We start from the raw sequence: 21,544 nt of genomic DNA, 5'->3' as shown, positions 1-21,544 counted from the left end.
CACGTTGGGAATTCCCTGGTGGTCCAGTGGTTAGGACTCGGCGCTTTCACTGCCGACAGCGTGGGTTCGATCCCTGGTTGGGAAACTAGGATCGCGCAAGCCTTGCAGCGCAGCCATGAGTAAATGAGTAAATAAATAAAGTACCCACGTGGTTGTATAACCATGCCCACCATGCATCTCCAGACTCTGTTCCTCTTCCCAAACCGAAACTCTATCTTCAACTAAACACTAACTCCCCACCCCTAGCCCCTGGCAACCACCCTTCTGCTTCTTTCAGTCTCTGTGCATGTGGCCACTCTAGGGACTTCATATAAGTGGAATCATACAGTCTTTGTCCTTTGGTGACTGCCTTATTTCACTCAGCACAGTGTCTTCAAGGTTCATCCATGTTGTAGCCTGTGTCAGAATTTCCTTCCTTTTAAAGCTACTATTATGCCTTTTTTGAAACATGAGTTTTAACGGAAAGTGACGCACGGCACAGAAAATTCCAATAGCACAAAAAAAGCTCACAGAGAAGAGTAGGTGCCCATGTCCCTCCCCCTGAAGGCAGCTGCCCCCAGTGTCCCCCAGGAGGTATTCACGTGGCTTGTCATCCGATTGGAAACAGCGGCCCGGCACCTCCACGGCTGTTTCCGTGGCGGCAGGGGTGGGGAGGGTTGTTTATGGCCCCCCCCCCCGCCCCGCTGCCGGAAATTTCCCCGTACAGACGTCTTCCTGAGCGTTTCCCTGTACAGACCCACCATAAATTCCTAGACACGGAATTCCTGAGTCAAACCACCCGCCTCACGCTCCAGTCTGCCCTATCCCTGGCAGGGAAGAGCTGCCGGGCCCAGCTTCCCGTGAGCAGAGTCCCTGCTCTCTCCTGGAGGGCGGCAAGGGGTCCCCATCCCCGTTTTCCTGTGCGCTGAGGGCATATCATCATCATCACTGGTCACGTGTGCTGTGAGGCGTAGGTGTGGGATGAATTTGTCATTGGTGCTGGTGGAAACTGCTCAGAAATGAGGGAGAGGTTCCTGGCTGAGACCCCTGCCTTGACTGGAGCTCTCCAGGTCTCGATCCCTGCCGACCAACCCTGGGGCTGGGGGGGCAGGGACCTCAGCATCTCGGCCTCTGGCTACACTGACTCTGTGCAGGACTGCTCGGTCATTTCCTGGCTGGTTCCCGTGTCCCCGAGTGTGTGGCTAGATTAGGGTTCGCCATACCAGGACACGGCTGCATCTGACCCCCTCTCCCACCCCTAGTTCATTTCTTCTTCCCTGACCCCCACTGCCCCCTTGGGGTCCATCTGCTCCCAGACATTGCCCCCACCACTGTGACCCAGCCCTGACCTCACAGAGACCGAGCACCCCCAGTGCAGGGCTCCCCCAGGGTAGGACGGTGTAGCTGCTCTGAGGTCTGGAGGGGGGATCGTATTCAGGACGGAGGAGTACCCTCCCCTCTGGGTGGGACGTGGAGAGGTCTGAGGGGTGAGGACCCCAACGGAAGGTGGTTCAGGGGGCTCTCTGGGCTGGCTGGGCCACTCCCTCTGGCTCATGTACGGCTGTGGCCCCTGGTCACACCTGGGACCCCAGGCTGAGCGTGGGGTCAGGACCAGAGCAGAAGCGGCTTTGAGAACTGGAAATGGGCACCCCCCCAGAGGGGGCTGCAGCCACGCTCCCCTAAGACCCCCAGGACAGCGCAGGCTCAGCATCGGGGGTTCTGGCTGAGAACCAAGACCTCCTCAGCAGGCTCACAAGGCCTGCCCCTCTCTGCGCCTGCCGGGGGACCTGTGCTGGGGCGTGCGTGAGGCTGCATACGGCAGGGTAACCTCCAGAGAGGGCCAGGGGCATCTGGGGGGGTCCGCTCACCTGCTCTGGCCTCTGATTTGGGGTCCTGCCTGCCAGAGCCGGGGGTGGGGTTTGGGAGAAGGGGGCTTCAGGAAGGGCCAAGTGTTCCTGATGGAGGGAGGGCAGCATGGCACGGAGGGCTGGGCTGTCACGAGGATGGGGCCGAGATGTGATCGGCCAGCAAGAAGGGGCCACTTGGCCTACAGAGGCTTCCTAGGCTGGATGGGGGCTACAGCCTGGCGCCTCCTCTCCCATCTTACTGGCGCAGCACCTAGACCCCAAGTAACTCCAGCTGCCAGGCCTCCTCAGGCCAGGCTTTGGGCCTCCCATGGGCTCATGGGGGCAGGGACCGGTTTATCTCACCAGACCTTGTCCCCTCCTCCGCCGGCACTCAGGAAGCTGGGGGCGGGGGTAGGGGGGTCCGGCCAGGCAGGAAGCCTGAGGTCAGCCGGCCACAGCCCAGAGTAGCCGGCACCCAGCACCGGCAACATGTGGGCTCTCCTGATGCTGTGGCCCCTAGCACTGGGGTTCAGCCTGGATGACACTCAGACCCCCATTATCTACGACGATGACGATGGGGGCAGCACGGAGAGAGGTGATGGTGAGTGACCTCGGGCCCTGCCTTGGGACTGGGGGGGTGCCCAGAGCCGGTGAAGGGGAGACAGGGAACGGGGGTGGGGCTTCTCCAGCCCAGCCCTGAGTCCACAGGGCTGGGGGTTTCCATGTCCAGCTCTGTCCCACCAGCCCAGGGGCTCCTGAGAGCTGGGGGCTAGATCTACAGTTCCTCAGGGGCCTCGCCATCCAGCTGGGGAACAGGTGAGGGGCTAGGGGTGGGGGGGTGACTCCTGGCCTCTCAGCGCTTCTATCCCCTTTCCCTCCGGGCCTCTCTCCCCCAGATAGCACGCCGGGGCCCCACCCGCGCAGCTTCCCTGGCCAGCCCTGTGCCAATGACAGCAACACTCTGGAGGTCCCGGGCAGCTCTCGGGCACTGCTGCTAGGCTGGGTGCCCACGAGACTGGTGCCCGCGCTCTACGGGCTGGCCCTGGCAGTGGGGCTGCCCGCCAATGGCCTGGCGCTGTGGGTGCTGGCCACACGGGTGCCACAACTGCCATCCACGGTGCTGCTGATGAACTTGGCGGCGGCTGACCTGCTGCTGGCCCTGGCGCTGCCGCCACGCATCACCTACCACCTGCGGGGCCAGCGCTGGCCCTTCGGCGAGGCCGCCTGCCGCCTGGACACAGCCGCGCTCTATGGTCACATGTACGGCTCCGTGCTGCTACTGGCCGCCATCAGCCTGGACCGCTACCTGGCCGTGGTGCACCCGCTGCGGGCCCGCACCCTGCGAGGCCAGCGCCTGGCCATCGGGCTCTGTGTCACAGCCTGGCTGGCGGCAGCCGCCCTGGCGCTGCCCCTGGCGCTGCAGCAGCAGACCTTCCGGCTGTCGCGTTCGGACCACGTGCTCTGCCACGACGTGCTGCCCGTCGGTGCCCAGGCCTCCTACTGGCGGCCCGCCTTCATCTGCCTGGCGGTGCTCGGCTGCTTCCTGCCGCTGCTGGCCATGCTGCTGAGTTACGGGGCCACCCTGCGCACGCTGGCGGCCGGCGGCCGGCGTTACAGCCACGCGCTGAGGCTGACCGCGCTGGTGCTGACCTCGGCCGTGGCCCTCTTTGCGCCCAGCAACGTGCTGCTGCTCCTGCACTACTCAAACCCGGACCCTGACGCCTGGGGGGACCTGTACGCCGCCTACCTGCCCAGCCTGGCGCTCAGCACCCTCAACAGCTGTGTAGACCCCTTCATCTACTACTACGTGTCGGCCGAGTTCAGGAGCAAGGTGCAGGAAGTGATGCTTCGCCGGGCGCCCGGTACCGCAACAGCCTCCAGGGAGGGGTGCAGCCCGGCGACCTGCACCCGGTCCTCCTCGTTTGTGTGACAGCCCCTCCACAGGCCGGACAAACAGGAAGGGGGTTGCACTGGGTTGAATAGGGTCCCCTCCCAATTCATGTCCACCGAGAACCCCCAAAAGTGAGCTTATTTGGAAATAAGGTCATTGCAGGTGTAATTAGTTAGGATGAGGTCACACTAGAGTAGGGCGGGCCCAAAATCCCATGTGACTGGTGTCCTTACAAGAAGAGGACACAGAGACACACAGGGAAGCCCATGTGACCACGGAGGCAGAGATGGGGTGATACGGCCACAAGCCAAGGGATGCCACAGACTGCTGGCAGCCACCAGAAGAAGTCAGGAGACCAGCCTGGGACAGATGCTCCCTCAGAGCCCCCAAAAGGAGCCAACCCTGCTCACCTTTATCTCAGACTTCTGGCCTCCAGAACTGTCAAAGAATAAATTTCTGTTGTTTTAAGCCACCTGGTACGTGGTACTTGGCTACGGCAGCCCCAGGAAACTAAGATGAGCATTAAATGCAGGTTCCCAGGCCCAGCCAGCTCGCCTGTGTCCGTGTCCAAGGTGTGGACAAGGCGAAGCTGATGCTGCCTTGGACCTGCAGCAGGTCCCCACCCAGGAGGAGGCTCGGGCCCCCTCCCCGCTTGTGGCCCAGGCGGCTGGGAGCCCCGTTGGCGGTCCTCGTTCCCAGGATGGGCCTTAGTGTTCTGGGGCACCTCCTGAGCACTGGAGACCTCTACTCTGCTCCCCAAAGCCTGGTGCAACCCATCACTGGGAGCCACAGGGCTCAGCCTCCTACTGTCACCCTGGCTGCAAGACGTCACCTCCTCCTGCTTTCCCTTGGTCTGATCCCTCTTCTCAGGTAACTCCCCCATGGACTGGGCGGGTGGAGCAATGCGAGGATTCACAGTGTACACCCAGGGTGTACACCCAGGGTCAGGGGGCTGCAGCGTTGCAGAACCCACCCCCAGCCAGCTGAAGGCTGCTCTGAATCAAGTCGGGGGCACCACGTGGGGAAGGGCAGCCGTAGCCCCAGACACACATACACACACACCCTGCCGCTCCCCACCCCAGAAGGCAACACAGTGTCCGGAGCCACTGAGGCATCCGCTGTGGGAGTACACAAGCCCTCTCCAGAGGCAGAGGGGAATGGGTGCCATTCCCGGGCTCCCCATCAAGTTCATATGTCTCTGGTCTGGGGAAGAGTGAGCCGGAAGCCCCAGGACGGACACACACACACACACACAAGCCCGCGCGCACACGCTCTCCCACGTAAAAGTGAACCTGGGGCTGTGTGAATAAAGTCAACGAAGAATATCATGTCAATAGCCTGGTGTGATGATGTGCTAGAGTCTTCCAAGATGTTACCACTGGGGGAGGCTGGGTAAAGGGTAGCCAGGACCTCTCTGTATTGGTCTGATTTCTTACAAGTGCATGGGAATCTACGATTACCCTGGGATGCAAGTGTTCCAAAGCCTCACCCTGCCCTGAAAGGCTGGGCTGTAGATGAAGGAATGGAGGTGAGGGGCCGGAAGGGAGCTGGGCTCCAGCGCTTAGAGCTGCCTCTCAGCCTCCCCTGCCCGCAGGAGGCCCAAGTCTGTCAGGGACTCTATGGAAATGAGCTTTTATTACACCAGCAGCCTCTATGGCAAGTGGCAACAGGGCCTCGGCAAGGGTGCAGTAACCTTGCAGGATGGCAGGGGTCAGGAGCGTGGAAAGTGGCCGGTGCTGCACGACGGGGACCCACAGGCTGGGCAGCCCCCTCAGGGTCTCCGTGCTGTCCAGAGATGAGCAGTGTTGGCTGAAATAAATTACCACCGTGGAGGCGGAAGACAGGAGAATGCAGGAGGGGGCATGGAGAGCCGGGAGGCAGGTCTGAGCACACGGCTTCGGTAGGTCCAGAGCTGGGACACCCTCCGTGGCTGCTAGGAGCGGGACAATCTTCCAGGCGGGGCATTGGAAGATCAGGGGTTCACAGGTCGAGGTCAGGAAGTGGGCAGATGAAGGGGCATCTGTCTGGAGCCCAGGACTTTCTCTGCAGAGAAAGTGGTGGTGCTGTCGAGGCTAAACATTCAGGGACCCCTGGGTTGAGGCAGGGGTGCAGGGACTGTGACAGTTCTGGGATAATTTGGGGTTTGGGTCCGGGGGTTCAGCAGCCCAGGCAGTCATTATGCAGAAAAGCAGCCTGGTTCGTTTCTAAGTTGCTGACGCTACGTCCTTGATTTGGCCAGAGTCGTGCCCCCTCAGAAACAGGTCTTTGGCTACGAGTCCTTCCCAGAAATGTCCCTCCTCCAGGGAGCAGAACGTCAGGCTGTGGGAGCTGCTCTGGCCACCCAGCCCAAGGCTGTAGGGTGGGGTGACTTGTGCTCCAGCTGCAGCTGGCGGGGAGGGGGGCACCTCCAGCCACCTTGCTGACCATCCTTCTTGTTGAGGTGGGGACTGGGCCCCCAGGAGGCCCACCATCATCTCTGATGGTCTGTTTATCGGGTTCGTTTGGAAGCAGGGGTCACCCGGGCAGGGTCCAGCAGCCCTCAGACAGTCAAGTCTCCTGTCAGCGACCCTCTTCCGGTGGGGCGAAATCACAGCCACATCACGTCTTCCTGCTCGGAGCTTTAGGAAGAGAAGCCACTCTGACTGATGGGGAGAGAAGCCGAAAAATGCCTGTGGGCTGCCAGGCCTGGCGGGGGCGGGACTGCGGACCACTCCCTAAACCCGCCTCCAAGTGGCTCGGCCTGGCTGCCTCCGTCCACTGGGACATGAGCGCCCCACCTGGAGCCGGGGTTGGGGGGACATGGTCCAGCAGGGCCCCTCAGGACCCCGCCCATCCCCACCAGGCCACAGTGATGGGATGGGGCCTTCACTTCTGGTAAGAATGAGCGCAGCATGCAAGGGACCACTGACCAAATAGAAGACTTATCTGTGGAACTCAATCAGCTATGAAAAGGGAGGAACTACTGACACAACACCATGGATGGACAGCAAGGGAACTCTGTTGAGTGAGAAAAAGCCAATCTCAAAAGGTTACATACCCCACAATTCTGTTTACAAAGCATCCCTGAAATGGCAAAAGTATAGAGCAGGAGAACAAATGAATGGTTGAAGGGGGGGGCCGGAAATCAAGGTGGGTGTGGCTATAAACCTGCAGCTAAAGGGATCCTTGAGGTGATGGGCTGTCCTGTATCTTGACTGTGGTCATGATTACACAAATCTACACGTGGGGGGAAATTGTAGACTCAATTGCAAATGAGTGCATGGAAAAGTGGTGAAATAGGAGTAAGACGGGTAGATTGCACTGATGTCAATTTCCTGGTGTTACACTGTAACTTGAGTTCTGGGAGATGTTACCACTGGGGGGAACTGGATGAAGGGCACCTAAGATCTCTCTGTTATTTCTTCCAACTGCGTGTGAACCTATGGTACCTCAAATTTAGAAGTTTAATAAAAATCTTCCCCTGCAAAAGGAAAATAAAAGCAGACCTCTCTCAGAAGACACTGGACAGGGTGGGCAACACTTGGGCGACTTTAAAGTTATACATATGATACATATGATAATTATTAGCATGAGAGATGGGAGGGGACAACACATGGACAGAAATGCCTTCAGAGTTGCTACCTTTTGCTGAAGGTGGTTACAATACTCCCACCAAGTAGACTGTGAAAAATTTAAAGATGAATAGTCTTATCCCCAGAGTTACCGCTAAAAAAATAATGCTAAAACAACAATAACTGAATCAAAATGCAATTCTAAAAGATATTCAAAAGAGGGCATGGAAGGAGAAACACAGGGGGGCAAAACAAAATTAGTGCAACAGTAACCCTAAACCCAACCCTATCGATAATTATATTATATGCATGTGAACTAAACCCAGTGCCTGGTGCAAGATGACGTACCCCTAAATCTCTGGGACTTTGGTTGGTGCTGGGAATAACTTTCCTACTGGGTTTGCTGAGTGGGGATGCAAACCAGCCTTTGCCACCAGCATGGGGTGGAGAGACCCTTGCCACCCAGGAAGGCAGGGCTCTGAGGCCCGCCAGTGCAGCCAGCCTCCAGGACCTGGCACTTACCTGAGCTGATAGATCAACCTGTTGTTTAAACCTCTTGAGTTGAGTTTGTTCAACCCAAAAGATTTGCCTCGTCCAGGAAGTCTGCCCAGCAGCTCCTTCCCAGCCTCACCCCACAGGGCTCTCTGGTCTCCTGACCATTTCCTCCATCCTTCCTTCAGGGGAGACAAAGATTCTCTACCTAACCAAACTCCATCCGGGCTCCTCTGAGCTCTTTTTCACTTCAGTCTCAAATTCTAGGCTTCCATGTTCATCTCAGCACTGCCCAACTGTAGCAAGAATCTGCTAATATGTCAGGTTAGCCAGAAACCACCCCCCTCCACCGTACTGATCACCCTTGATATCTGATTGGGTTCCTCGTCCTCCACCATCCACCCCCCGCCCCCTGTAATTTCTCATCACCCTGGCCTACCTTTCAGCAACAATCAGGTGCAGTCGGTTTAGCTAGAATATCCCCCCTTCACCCCTGATGTTTCCTCCTAGTAACTTTCCATCCACTGACTGCCACCCCCCACTCCTTGGCTATAAATTCCCACTTTTTCTTCTTTTATTATTAGGAGTTAGTTACAATCTCTATCCCCACTGCAAGACTCCATAGTGCTCCCCCTTGAAAAATATATTCCTTGCGTCATGAATAATTTCTTCTTTAACAGGGGTCCCAGGCCCAGGGGGTCTCAGGGACAGGTCTGTCCTGGGGTCCAGTCCTTGGGAGGGTTCACTAAGCTCACGCTACACATACAGGCTGCTCTTCTATGTGTGCCTGGGTGGATGGGGGTCAAGGGAGAACAGATCCCACACCTCATCCCCTGAAACCCTACAGCAGGCTGACCCCTCCATCAGTCACTCCCACTCCCTGCCAGGTTCCAGGGCCAGCGGAGGGAGGTTGGGGGCGGGCCCAGCTCTCACCTGTCCTCTGCTTCCCCATCCAAGTCCACCACCTCATGGCCGGCTGCCACGTGCCCCACGTCCAGGGGACCCAGGTCATAGTCGTAGCTGTACAAAGCAGAGGCTGGTGTCGGCTGCTCTGGAAGGAAGGAGGACTGAGTCGGTAGGCAAGGCACTGGAGGGAGAGGATCTGGATGACCAACAGCCCAGGGGGCCTGAGGGGAGGAGATCTGTGGCCCAGAGCAACAGATAGGAGGTGAGGTCACAAGGTGGGGAAGCGGACACAGAAATCAGAGACGAGGAGACGCAGGAAAGCACAAAGTTGGGGTGGGGCTGGGGAGAGACTGACCAAGACTGAGGAGATGCAAAGGGACCCAGATGCAAAGAGAAGAAGATGGAGCGATACATTCTGGGACAAGGTGGGGTCCCCGAGGCGGGACGTGGGTGGATCCTCACCAAGGGCACAGCGGCCAGGGGGCGCGGGTTCCAATCTCACACGTTCGCGGCAGGCAGCCTCCTGGAGGTGGCAGGTGCTGGCATAGACGACGCCGTCGGAGCCACATACCGGGTCCCTGCTGGTGGTGCAGTCGCGCGCGCAGCCGCAGCGCGTGATCTTCGTCCCCTCCTCCGGGATGGCAGCGGGACCTGCCTCGCCAGGGGACCAGCCTGGCGGGCGAGGCGAAATGGGCAGGCCCCGGGAACTCCACCCCCCAACTTGATCCCTGGCTCCACCTGGGCCTGGGGCTGGGGAGAAGTCCCTGGGGTCCGGACCACACTCCACAGCGTGGAGACAGTTCCTAGGAAGCCCCGACCTGGTAGAATTTCACGCAAGTATTTGCCTGGCGTTTACCAAAATAAAATTTAAAAAGAAAACTTTTATGTTCATTGCAGCTCTACTTACAATAGCCAGGACATGGAAGCAACCTAAGTGTCCATTGACAGATGAATGAATAAAGAAGATGTGGCACATATATACAGTGGAATATTACTCAGCCATAAAAAGAAACGAAACTGAGTTATCTATAGTGAGGTGGATGGATCTGGAGTCTGTCATACAGAGTGACGTAAGTCAGAAAGAGAAGAACAAATACCATATGCTAACACATATATATGGAATCTAAAAAAAAAAAAATTGATTCTGAAGAACCTAGGGGCAGGACAGGAATAAAGACACAGACCTACTAGAGAATGGACTTGAGGATATGGGGAGGGGGAAGGGTAAGCTGGGACGAAGTGAGAGAGTGGCATGGGCATATATACACTACCAAATGTAAAACGGATTACTAGTGGGAAGCAGCCACATAGCACAGGGAGATCAGCTCAGTGCTTTGTGACCACCTAGAGGGGTGGGATAGGGAGGGTGGGAGGGAGATGCAAGAGGGAGGAGACATGGGGATATATGTATACGTACAGCTGATTCATTTTATTATATAGCAGAAACTAACACACCATTGTAAAGCAACTATATTCCAATAAAGATGTTAATAAATAAATAAGAAAAAGAAAACTTTTAAAAGCAATCTAAACTCATTTCAAGAAGTCTGGAAAATAAAGAAAAAGGTCCCGAGGGAACCCTAGCCCGTCCTGCGTCCTTTTCTGTGGCCGATTGGGGCCCCTGGCCTGGGTCCCGACACCCTTTGGCTTGTGCGGAAGCGGAGGCAAGGGCTCTCCTTTGGGCCGCCCGCTTCTACACCCGCCCCCTCATACCCCCCTAGGCCCCGCCCCTCCTCACTGCCCACCCCCCGCGCCCCGCTAAGCCCCGCCTCCTTCTCACTGCCTGCCCACTCTGCTCAACCCCAAGCCCCTCCGCTCAGGCAGCGCGCCCTTGACCGTGCCGGGTCCTCCTGCCTTTACCACGCCCTCCTCTGCCGCGGGTGGGGTCGGGGTGGCGGGTGGTCGGAAGGGGCAATGGCCCCGCGCACTTACCGGGGCCCTGGGCCAAGGAACGCTCCACCTCGTTGCACGCAGGCCCAGCGCACAGCTCCCGGGCGAGGGGACTGCGCGAGCTGACGTTGTAGAAGCGAGTGGCCTCGAAGGCTGCGGGACCAGGGGAGAAGGGTGACCAAGTGATGGATGACAGGGTGAGGGACTGAGCTAGAGTTGTGGGTGTTGGGCGCGGACCTACCAGGCTCGTAGTAGTCGTACACGGAGATGGGCAGCGCCGACGTCCTGCCCACGACGTGCTGGCGGAGCGCCCGGAACCTCACGCACGTCAAACACTCGCTGGGGATCTGCGGGGGCAGCGGGCAGGCTCAGGCTCGGCCGGGGCCACTAGGGCCAGAGACTGAGCTCCGGCCTCTGTGCTCTGTGACGCCGCAAAATGTGGGCCCAGAACTGGCTGATTTCGGGATGCCCAGGAGGCGTGAAACAGAAACGTGATCCCATTTTAATTTTGTGGGTCCTTCCATCCCACTTGGGAAAAACATCTCAGCTGGTCTTTCATCCCCCACTCCCCCCATGGCAGGTGCCCTCCCTCCTTGTGTGTGTGTGTGTGTGTGTGTGGACATTGACAAACTTGTGCAACCACTATCCATCTGCAGAATATTTCCATCACCTCAAAAGGAAACCCTATCCCCATTTGCACTCCCCATTCCCCCAACTCCTGGCAACCACCGATCTGCTTTCTGTCTCTTCACTCCGCATGTTTTTGAGGTTCAAACCATCACTGCTTCATTCCTTTTGATGCCCGAATACTATTCCATACCCCTCCCAACTTTCTGCACCAAAGCAAGCTGGCTAGGGCACAGGGCAGGCAGCCGTGCCAACTCCGCCTGAGTTGCCTCTCCCAGTTTCTTTTTCTTGGTATGAGATCATTGCAGGAACCACACCGGGCCATGGCAGCTGTGCCCTCGCCAATGTGGCTGCCGTGGAGGCCTCCACCCACCACCCCCGGCCAGCAGTACCTCATCAAAGTAGAAGAGTACTCTGCGACCAGCCACCTCGTACCTCTTCAGTGCCACATGCTTGTCAAGGAGCAGCTGGCAGGGAAGCCAGAGGTCAGGGTCTGCCCGGCCCTTCAGACCCCAATGCTCTCTTCCTCCCCGATCTCCAAGGGCCCAAGGTGGGCTGGACCCGTGAAGACCCAAGGCCCCGGAGGCTGAGGAGTTTGCTCACGGTCATCCAGCAAGTCCCCGTGGGTCAGGCCAAGGGGTGGAGGTCAGCACCCAGGAGAGGGCATTCAAGGCTGGTTACCACTGTCCCGAGTGCCTGCTTCCCCTTCCCTGCCTGCAGTCTCCCCTGAGCGAGCCTCAGTCCCAGGCCGGGCCTCCCTGTGGCCCCCTAGGCGCCCACAGAGCCCTGCCACCTGCTCCTGCCTCACCTGCACCATTCAAACTCCCTCCCCCAGGACAGGCCCTACTTTCCTGTCCCTCCCCACACTGCAGACATCCTCAGGTAAGGCTGCTCTGCCCACTTTGTGACCCTCTTCCCCTCCCCACCCCCCAAAAAGGGGGCCGGTCTCTCTTTACGTTGAGGATGGTGGCAAATCTCTCCCTGGTATCCCAGATCATCCCCAAAGTGCGGGCAGGTTCGTTGAACCCTTCCTCTGCCACATGGATAACAGCACGGGTGGCCCACTGAATGACACCTACTGGGAAAGCTCCCACCCCTCCCCACCTGCCCCTCAGCAGATGGCCAGCCCCCAAACACCAACTTTGCCCAGAAAGACAAAAAAACAAAAACAAAAACCCATTTTATGAAGGGCTGGGAATTTGCAACCTGGGCAGGGCCACCAGCCAGAGACCTGAGCCGAGCCCTGCCCACCAGTGCTACCTCACCTGCTCCAGGCTCTCAATGTCCGCCCGGAACCCTGACAGCAGGGGCACCTCCAGGACCGCCATGTTGGAGGAGCCTGCATGCAGCCACCTTCCGATGAGGGGAGAGAGAGAGGCCCTTGAACTCAAGCGCCGCAGTGAAATTCATGGACCCCTCTGTCCCCACCACCCCCGAGCCTGCCTGGCTGGCAGTCCATCTGCACAAACACCCTTGGCTGGGTCGGTGGTCAGCCCATTTCACAGCTAAGACACTGAGACCATAAAGAAAAGGCCTTGCCGAGGGTTCTGGGCCTGACCCAGGTCTATCAACTCTGGGCTGTGTTCTGACCCGAACTCCATGCTGTGCCCCCAGTGTGAGAAGCTGCTCCACGGGGCCGAGGGAGTCCAGGCCACTGGGGGAGACCCGGTCACTCTCCAGTGCCAGCCCTCAGTTTCCTCTTCTGTGACATGGCGGGTGGGTAAATATGGTCTCTGGGGCTTGCTATGTGCCAGGCCCTCCCTGTGCTGGGTGCTGGTGACAGGGAGGCTGACACTGAGTGAGGAACCTGCAGACTGTGTCCCAAGGGGACGGGGTGGCCACAGCTCCTGGGGCAGGCGGGGGAGGCTTCCTGCAGGGGTGAGGCCTGAGAGACGCTATATCCGGGTGGCACACAGTGGGGGTTTTTTCTTAACACATCTGAGGGAGGAACAGAGATGCCCCAGCAGGCCTGCCGGGACCAGACAGTTGGGCCAGTCCAGCTGCTTCTCGCTCCCCCGCCTGATCAGATGGTGATCACAGCCGTGCTTAGTGGAACCATCCTGAGTCTCACTGTGGAGCAGGAAACATAGCTGGAGGTTTGGGAAGCCACTCACCCAGGGCTCCCGGGCTTGGACCAAGTTGTGCTTGTTCTTCAGAACTTCCTAAGATGGGGGCCTTGGACATGTGAGGGCTGAGGGTCAAGGTTAAAGAAGGTGTCTGGGCAGCTCTGATGGGCTTCAGGTGCCATAGCTTGCAACCACCTTTGGGGTCCCCCATCATTGCCATGGTAATGAGCATCCTTCGTGGGCAGCTGCATGCGCCCACCACCGAGGACCCTCTGTGGCCTGGTCCCAGGGTCACACCTGGGGCTGGTGGGTCGCACAGGGGCCACAAACAGCCATCCCATCCAGCCCCACCTGTCACTGGGGTCTGCTGCACCCATTCAGAAGCACTTCCATTTCTTTCATTTCAAAAATCATTTGGAGTGTAAGCTTCTGATTGCAAAGGCATCCATTTCGAAGACATCCATCTTGAATAAAGATACTGGCAGCCGTATGACACAACTACTAGCCAAACAACCAGAAGAGGAATCAGGCTGCCCCCACCCACGAAGGTCCCTCTTTCAGGAAGCCCTGGGTAACCTAGATGATGGACCTCTTGGGTCACCCTGCCTTCCCCTTCCAGCACCCTAATTCCTGCTCTTATATTTTAAATTCGCCAATAAAGAGTGAATCCACAAAAAGGTAGGCAAACCCCCCCCTCAGACCCCAATATAGGCAGAACCTCAGGTCCGTGCCTTCTCTCTGTCTCTCTACCTGTGACCTCGCTGTGTGACCCTCGGGAGGGTCATGTGCCCTCCAGGACCTGTGAGTAAGAAATCTTGTTCTTCCAAGGTCCCTGATGGGTGTTGCTGACGTGTGTCTTGCAATCAGACTAAGGACCACGAGGGCTGGTCCAGCCACAACTTTGGTGAAATGTCTGGGGCTCCCACAAGTAGTACAGGCCCAGATGAATGCCCGAGGCGTTCTTAGCCGAGAGCGTCACTATATAAAATGCCATCCAGGTGGCGGTGCCAGCCAGCGGGGCAGGAGGCCTTACCTGGCGCACACCTCCAGTGTCACCGGGTACTCCTGCTGATGCTGGTCAGCTGCTGGGTCGTCATCGTCAGCCGAGGAGGCAGGCGCAGGGGGCCGCCGCTCGGCCTCGGGCTCCTGGAGGTTGACAAGCAGCTGGAAGGACGACTTGGCCACTGGGTCTGGCACGTTGTAGGTAACATCGATCTGGGGGGTGGGTGGGAGGACAGAGGCTGAGGGGACAGGGGAGTGGGGAGGGGAGAGGCAAGGGCAGGACAAGGTGGGGGACAGCCAGAACGACGACAACGGTGACATCAACAACAGCTCTGGGCACTACGGTCATTCCATTTCGCCCTGATGGTGTAGGTACGACCATCACCCCATTTTTCCACATTTCAAGCCCAGGTCTGTCTGCCTCTCAGGCTCCCTCCCCTATCCACTGTGTTGTCTGGGCTCCCACCTTCCAGATGGAGAAGCTGAGAATGCGAGGGTCTCCTGGCAGACTTGCCCTCTGACCGCTGGCCAGAGCCTAGGAGGCCAGCCTGTCTCCACCCAGAGTGTGACTAAATCCTGAGCCTGGTGACTGAGGGGTCGTGGGGAGCGCCAGGCTGGCCATCTCCATTCAGGCCTTGGCAGGGAGAATAACAAGTCCCACCGTGGGGGGTGAAGGGAGGGGTATGCTTAAGGTCAGAGACCACCGGAACAGGGATCAGATGGAGCTTCTGGGGCGACTCCAGCCTCAAGGGGACACATTGCCATCTGCCTTGGGTCCTGCCTTGGGAAGAGTGGATGGCATTTCAGGGGGCTGACAGGCTGCCCCGGGGTGGCTCTCACACACACATCCACCCCACTCAACCTGGCCCAACACTGAGCTCCCTCCCGCCCGCCCCTCCAGGGGCGCCCTGGAAGCGCCCCCTCTCCCTGCAGCCTCACCTGCATCAGGCAGCAGCCTTCGCCCTTGGCGCTCACAAACAGCCCCGTGGGGAGGCTGGGGATCTGGGGAGAGAAGATGCCGTGGTTTCCCCCGCAGACCCACGTGGACAGACAGGCAGCAGGGAGGGGCCGCCGTCGCTGCCCACCCCCCAACCCTGGTCCCGGGAGCACGCACCGCCGCCATCTGTAGAAGCTTCTGGTTGGCCCTGTGCAGCTCGAAGGTCTCCTGGTAGTCCAAGTTGGTGGAGGCCAGGGAGACGGTGAGGTTGATGCCACCCGCGTAAGACAAGATGGCATACTCTGCCAAGGCCTGCAGAGCCACGCAGGTGTCCTGGGGACAGAGCAGGAGGCTGGGGTCAGCCCCAGGAGCAGGTCTGGCCCACGCTGCGGGTGCCACGGACCCTCTCTGGATACCAGCGACCCGTGAGGCTGGAACAGAGCACTGGGTGTCCGGTGTAGATACCCACAGGTCTGGGGGCCCCAGGCAGCTGGGGAGCATCTCCATGGAGGCAGGGGCTGGGTCCCTGTCCCAGAGCCAGGCACATCTGTCCCTCAGCCCCATCCTCCTGCCCTCTCTTGGACATCATGCCCCCAGGGGCTGCGGGTAAGGAGCCGTCCTGAGACTTGAAGCAGCCAGTGGCTTCCTACCTGGCTCTTGAGTCCCAAGCCTAGGCCACAGTAACCCCGCTCAGATCCGAGCCCCTCTTTTGGCCTTCCTGGCTCACCTGAGTGGAGGAGAAGCCCCCAAGGGCATTCCGCTGCTGGGACAGCCACTTCACCACAGGCAGGGCAGTGGCCACATCTCCCAGGAGGGTGTAGGTCAGCAGGGCATAGGCTGTCATTTCCACCTCGGCCGAGACCACTGCAACGGAAGAGGCCAGCTGGGGCCCTTTTGACACTGGGACCCAGGACCCGGTGCCCACAGCAGGCACCGCAGGTGGGGTGGCCAGTACCTGTCTGATAGACCCCGTCACTGAAGCTCAGGAACGCATCCTTGTCCACATCCCGGGAACCCGTCAGGCTCCAGTGGGTCACCCCATCTGTAAGGCCAGAACAGGTCAGGGGCCACAACCCCTGTTGGCACTCAGCCTGGCAACACATGCTGAGTGTCAGCGCATGTGGTCTCAAGAATAGACATCAGGGGGCTGGGCCCCGGGGCAAGAGGGTACCAGGGGAAGATGGCTGGGACAGGAAGGGTCTTGGGGCTACATCTCAGATCTGCAGCGACAGCGACAAACCCAGCCCCTCCTGCACCGTTGGCAGACATCACCAATCCCTGGTTGCTTTTCTGTACCCCGGCAGACATCACTAATCAATGGCCTCCCTCCTGGCTGGAGCCCTGAGGCAGGCCCCAGTCTACCCCACTTGGGGACCAGGAAGCCACTCCGTACTTGCAAAGGCTCCAAAGATTCTGAGCTCATGTGTGGTGTAAAAAGCCCTCAAACCACTGAGAAATCAGCACTCCCTGCCTCAGATCTTGAGCAGTTAGTCCTAAATTGACACCGTCATCCAACTGGATGGTTTTAGAATTTTGCTTTTTAAGTTTTTTCTTCTTCTTCTTCTTCTTCTTAAGCAGTGAAAGCAATTCTTCAGGTGACATCTTAAGCAGAGAAGCTGGATGGAATACCAGCGCAGCTCCTGGGAAAGCCCAGGGGCTGGGGGGAAGGAGACTGAGTTTGGGGACCTCTGAGAAGTCACAGCTCAGTGACTGGGGTTCCCCAAACACAATGAGGAGTCATTTTGTAGATGGGAGACTGACACTCCAAGATGGAAAAGGCTTTCCGAGGTTCACCCAGTGATGGGGGGCAGGGTGGGAGCCGGCGGCAGCCCTCCCCTGCCTCCCAGCACCCTGCCCAGGAATGGTTTCCAGGAAGCCTGGGGGATCCTCTACCGGGGATCTCCGAGCACTGTTTTCCCTGGTGGGGGCGGGGTGGCATCCCCTACTTCATAGGGGAAGAAAATGATGCTCAAGCTCAAGCCAGTTCATCAAATGAAGCCACTGGCAGATGCGATAATAAACGAGTAAAAAAAAACAGTGAGGGACTTCCCGGGTGGCCCAGTGGTTAAGAATCCGCCTGCCAATGAAGGGGACACGGGTTCGATGCCTGGTCCGGGAAGATCCCACATGCCGCGGAGCAACTAAGCCCGTGCGCCACAACTACTGAGCCTGCGTTCTAGAGCCCGCGAGCCACAACTACTGAGGCCCGTACGCCTAGAGCCCGTGCTCTGCAACAAGGGAAGCCACCGCAACGAGGAGCCGGCGCCCCGCAACGAAGAGTAGCCCCTGCTCACCGCAACTAGAGAAAGCCCGTGTGCAGTAACGAAGACCCAACGCAGCCAAAAATAAAATAAAATAATTTAAAAAATAAATTTATAAAAAAACAGGGCTTCCCTGGTGGCGCAGTGGTTGAGAGTCCGCCTGCCGATGCAGGGGACACGGGTTCGTGCCCCAGTTCGGGAAGATCCCACATGCCGCGGAGAGGCTGGGCCCGTGAGCCATGGCCGCTGAGCCTGCACGTCCGGAGCCTGTGGTCCGCAACGGGAGAGGCCCCAACAGTGAGAGGCCCGCGTACCACAAAAAAAAAAAAAAAAAAAAACAGAGTGAGCAAAGGACGCCTCCTTCGTTCCATGCACGTGTTCGTGAGCTGTTTACTGGGGCCCTCAGTGGGCTGGCCCCACACCGTGTCCACTGGGGTGGCAGGCAGGGGCACCTACCCTGGGTGATGGCCAGGCTGCGGAGCTTTCGCAGAGCGGCAGGGGCTGCAGGGCTGCGGAGCAGAGTCAGCGCGTAGGCGGTCAGGGCACTGCTGTAGGGGTCCGTAGCCAGGGGCGCGCTGGACTCCAGGAAGTGCCTGGCTTTGGCAATGGCACCCCTCTCCTCCTGCGGGGTGCAGCGGGGGTGGGAATTGGAGCCCTGGGAGGCTGCTCTGCCTTCACCCCACCCACCACACTCCCAGAGGTTCTCAGGACATGCCTGGGGCAAGCACTGGATGGCTTGCAGCCCCTCACTTTGTATCCTTCTGGTGCCCCACTGCCTGCAGCCTCAGCTTTCAAAGCCCCATTCCCTTTCTTTTATGTTGGTGCCAGGTTTTCCAAGTGAAGTCTGAACACAACAAATCAATCCAGAGACACTCTGGGGGAAGCAGGCAGACCCCTGGCCGCCCCGCCCCATCCCACTCTATCACTAGGCTGGCTTCTAAGACCCCCAGCTCAGGCCCACCTCATCCTCCAGGCCTAGCTTCAATCGTCACCTCCTCCAGGAAGCCCACCAACCCTCATCATGCTCCTGACCCACAGTGTGAGCGGGTGAAGGACAGAAACCAAGTCCATTGTCCAGTGATGGGCTTAGTTCAGAGAAGCTGCCCAATAATATAGGCTAAATGGAAAAAGGAGGGATTCAAAGCATTCGGGAATTTAGCAAATGAGCAATGGTGCTCCTGTGGGCACCGGTGGAGCCATGGAGTTAAGATAACTCTGCTTTGGTGATTGTTAAGATTGCAGAAGGAATGCTCTCCCAAAGCTTTCCATCTTTAGATCAGGATAAAGCATGGGAACCGCCCTTACGGCATGTCGTTAAGACGTACCATCTCCCTCCCGAGGCAGGATAACAGAGCAAATTAACTGGACCCCAAGCCTGAGCCACATAAGCCCAGAGCCTGGGGTGGGGGTGGCAGGACACTTTTGCAGAGGTAGCACTGATGTCCTTATAAGAAGAGAGGACGAAGAGACACAGAGAGAAGGCCGTGGAAAGACAGGCAGAGATTGGAGTGATGCAGTCACAAGCCAAGGAATGCTGGGAGTTCCCAGAAGGTGAAAGAGGCTAGGAAGCCTCCTCCCCTAGACCTCCAGAGGAGCCATGGCCCCGCCCACACACTGACTTCAGACCTTGGCCTCCAGAACTGCGAGAGAATAAACTCCCATTGTTTAAAGCCACTGTTTGTGGTACTTTGTTACAAATGCCACAGGACACAAGTCCAGGGGCCTTTTTTCAGCCTAAGGCACAGGGGCCTTCATATTCTTGAGTTCAGGAAGAAACACTTGGTTCAGCTCTAGAAAAATCTGATAAGGTCAGAAGGACCTAAATGTCAATTTTACCAAAACAAAAAGCAGAACCAGGGGATGGAGGAGAGACCCACCTTGGGAACGCCAAGGAGCCTGGGTTCCTCAGTCTCAGGTGCAGGCAGGGAGGAGGCACCCACGAGGCCTGCATCCCCGGAATCCCTTGGTCCCGGGCCAACCAAGTTGGTTGGTCTTCCTAGAGGCAGGGTGTATGAGTCTGCTGGGGCTGCGTAACAAAGTACCACAAATTGGGTGGCTTAAAAAAGTAGAAATTTCTTGTCTCGTGGATCTGGAGGCCAGAAGTCCAATATCGAGGTGTTAGCAGGGCTGGTTCCTTCTGAGGGCCGTGAGGAAAGGATCTGTTCCAGGCCTCTCTCTTGGCTTGTAGCTAGCCATCTTCTCCCTTTATCTTCACATCATCTTCCCTCTGTGCTGGTCTCTGTGTCCTAATGTCCCCCTTTTCCAAGGATGCCAGTCATAGTGGATTAGTACCCACTCTAAAGGCTACATTTTAACGTGACTACCTCTTTAAAGGCCCTGTCTCTAAATACTATCACATTCTGAAGTCTTGGGGCTGTTATGTACTGAATGTCTGTGCCTCCCCGTCCCCCTCCCACAAATGTATATGTTAAAGCCCTAACCTCCAATATGATGGTGTTAGGAAGGGGTGCCTTTGGGAGGTGGTTAGGTTTAGATGAGGCCAAGAGGGTGGAACCTCTATAATCAATGAGGCTGGTTATAAGAAGACAAAGAGGGCTTCCCTGGTGGCGCAGTGGTTGAGAGTCTGCCTGCCGATGCAGCGGACACGGGTTCGTGCCCCGGTCCGGGAAGATCCCACATGCTGCGGAGCGGCTGGGCCCATGAGCCATGGCTGCTGAGCCTGCGCGTCCGGAGCCTGTGCTCCGCAATGGGAGAGGCCACAACAGTGAGAGGTCCACTTCAAATAAAAAAAAAAAAAAGAAGACAAAGAGACACCAGAGTGATCTCTCTCTCAATCTCTCCCCCAACCCCATCCCACCTCTCTCCATGGTCACACACCAAGAAAAGGCCACGTGAGGACATGGAAAGAAGATGGCTGTCTACAAGCCAGGAAGAGACCCCTCATTAAGAACTGAATCAGAGGGGCTTCCCTGGTGGCGCAGTGGTTGGGAGTCCGCCTGCCAAAGCAGGGGACACGGGATCATGCCCCGGTCCGGGAAGATCCCACATGTCGCGGAGCGGCTGGGCCCGTGAGCCACAACTACCGAGCCTGCGCGTCTGGAGCCTGTGCTCCGCAACGGGAGAGGCCGCGGCAGTGAGAGGTCCGCGCACCGCGATGAAGAGCGGCCCCCGCTCGCCGCCAACTGGAGAAAGCCCTCGCACAGAAACGAAGACCCAACACAGCCAAAAATAAAATATTAACTAAATTAATTAATTTAATTTAAAAAAAAGAACTGAATCAGAAAAAAAAAAAAAAAGAACTAAATCGACCAGAACCTTGACCTTGGACTTTCCAGTCTCTAGAACCATAAGAAATAAATGTCTGTTGTTGAAGTCCCTCCCTCTGCGGTGTTTTGTGACGGCAGCCTGAGCTGACTAAGATGGGGGTTGGGATTTCAGGATATGAATTTTGGGGGCGACACAATTCAGCCCCTTAACACAGGGCAAGCAAGGGTCTCTCTGGGCAAAGCGTGTGGGACGTGGAGGATCTTAGGTCGCACCAAAGCCTAGACACAGTCAAATCGGGAAATTCTGAGAAGCGCCACAATTCACAATTCATCACCAGAGGGTTTGGAATTGGCACAGGTGTTAGGAACGGTGCAGCCCCGGCCCCAGCGGCTGAGCTCCGTCTAAGCTCTCACTGCAGGGGACATGCCACGCCCATCTGGGGCAGCCTCCCGGAAGTGACGATGGCCCTTGAGTTCCTCGGGACGTCTAAGCCCTGCTGGGTCTAGTACCGTCCCTGAAGGTTCTAGACTCTTCCCCGCAAAAGCATTCATGAGTCCCACATTTTGTGTAGGGCTCCCTGAAGCCAGCCCCTGGGTCACTGGCCAGGAACCTGATTGGGCCCCAAATGATTCTCCGATTGGGCCTGGGGGCTGTGGACAGTCCTGGGAGGGCTCGTACTCAGGATACAGCCACCCCTACCCCACTCTCCCACACACGCATGTCCCCGGTGGAATTTCTCACACCTCTGCTCAGGCCACAGGAAGTTGGATGTTCTGTGACCATTGAAAAGCATCAAAAAGTCTCACTAATGAGCAGAAGGGGGGCATCAAAGAATAAATAGAAGCTGAAGATGGCCAGAAGATGGCC

At 57.7% G+C, this 21,544-nt stretch overlaps 2 protein-coding genes across 2 annotated transcripts in view; one reads left to right on the top strand and one right to left on the bottom strand.

Annotated features, from left to right (window-relative positions):
- The first annotated feature begins 2,315 nt into the window (after window positions 1–2,315).
- On the top strand, window positions 2,316–4,107 carry F2RL3 (F2R like thrombin or trypsin receptor 3). Its single transcript, XM_060006708.1, has 2 exons — window positions 2,316–2,427; window positions 2,723–4,107. Exons 1-2 carry the CDS (start codon window positions 2,316–2,318, stop codon window positions 3,754–3,756), a joined length of 1,146 nt encoding a protein of 381 aa, XP_059862691.1. The 3' UTR covers window positions 3,757–4,107.
- A 1,223-nt stretch (window positions 4,108–5,330) lies between these two features.
- Window positions 5,331–21,544, bottom strand: part of CPAMD8 (C3 and PZP like alpha-2-macroglobulin domain containing 8) — a 99,327-nt gene continuing 83,113 nt past the window's right edge. Inside the window, exons 30-42 of the mRNA XM_060006707.1 lie at window positions 17,906–18,071; window positions 16,144–16,230; window positions 15,916–16,052; window positions 15,366–15,521; window positions 15,191–15,253; window positions 14,283–14,464; window positions 12,449–12,536; window positions 11,576–11,650; window positions 10,798–10,903; window positions 10,599–10,709; window positions 9,129–9,338; window positions 8,694–8,811; window positions 5,331–6,359 (exon numbers count right to left, since the gene is read on the bottom strand). Coding sequence (XP_059862690.1) covers window positions 6,338–6,359; window positions 8,694–8,811; window positions 9,129–9,338; window positions 10,599–10,709; window positions 10,798–10,903; window positions 11,576–11,650; window positions 12,449–12,536; window positions 14,283–14,464; window positions 15,191–15,253; window positions 15,366–15,521; window positions 15,916–16,052; window positions 16,144–16,230; window positions 17,906–18,071 — 1,521 coding nt within the window. The 3' untranslated portion in view covers window positions 5,331–6,337. The remainder of the gene's footprint in view (window positions 6,360–8,693; window positions 8,812–9,128; window positions 9,339–10,598; window positions 10,710–10,797; window positions 10,904–11,575; window positions 11,651–12,448; window positions 12,537–14,282; window positions 14,465–15,190; window positions 15,254–15,365; window positions 15,522–15,915; window positions 16,053–16,143; window positions 16,231–17,905; window positions 18,072–21,544) is intronic.

The sequence above is a fragment of the Delphinus delphis genome, chromosome 3 (genome assembly GCF_949987515.2).
Source record: "Delphinus delphis chromosome 3, mDelDel1.2, whole genome shotgun sequence".
Lineage (NCBI taxonomy): Eukaryota > Metazoa > Chordata > Mammalia > Artiodactyla > Delphinidae > Delphinus > Delphinus delphis.
Note: the sequence above shows the minus strand (reverse complement) of the source record. Positions and strands in the feature narration are given on the sequence as shown.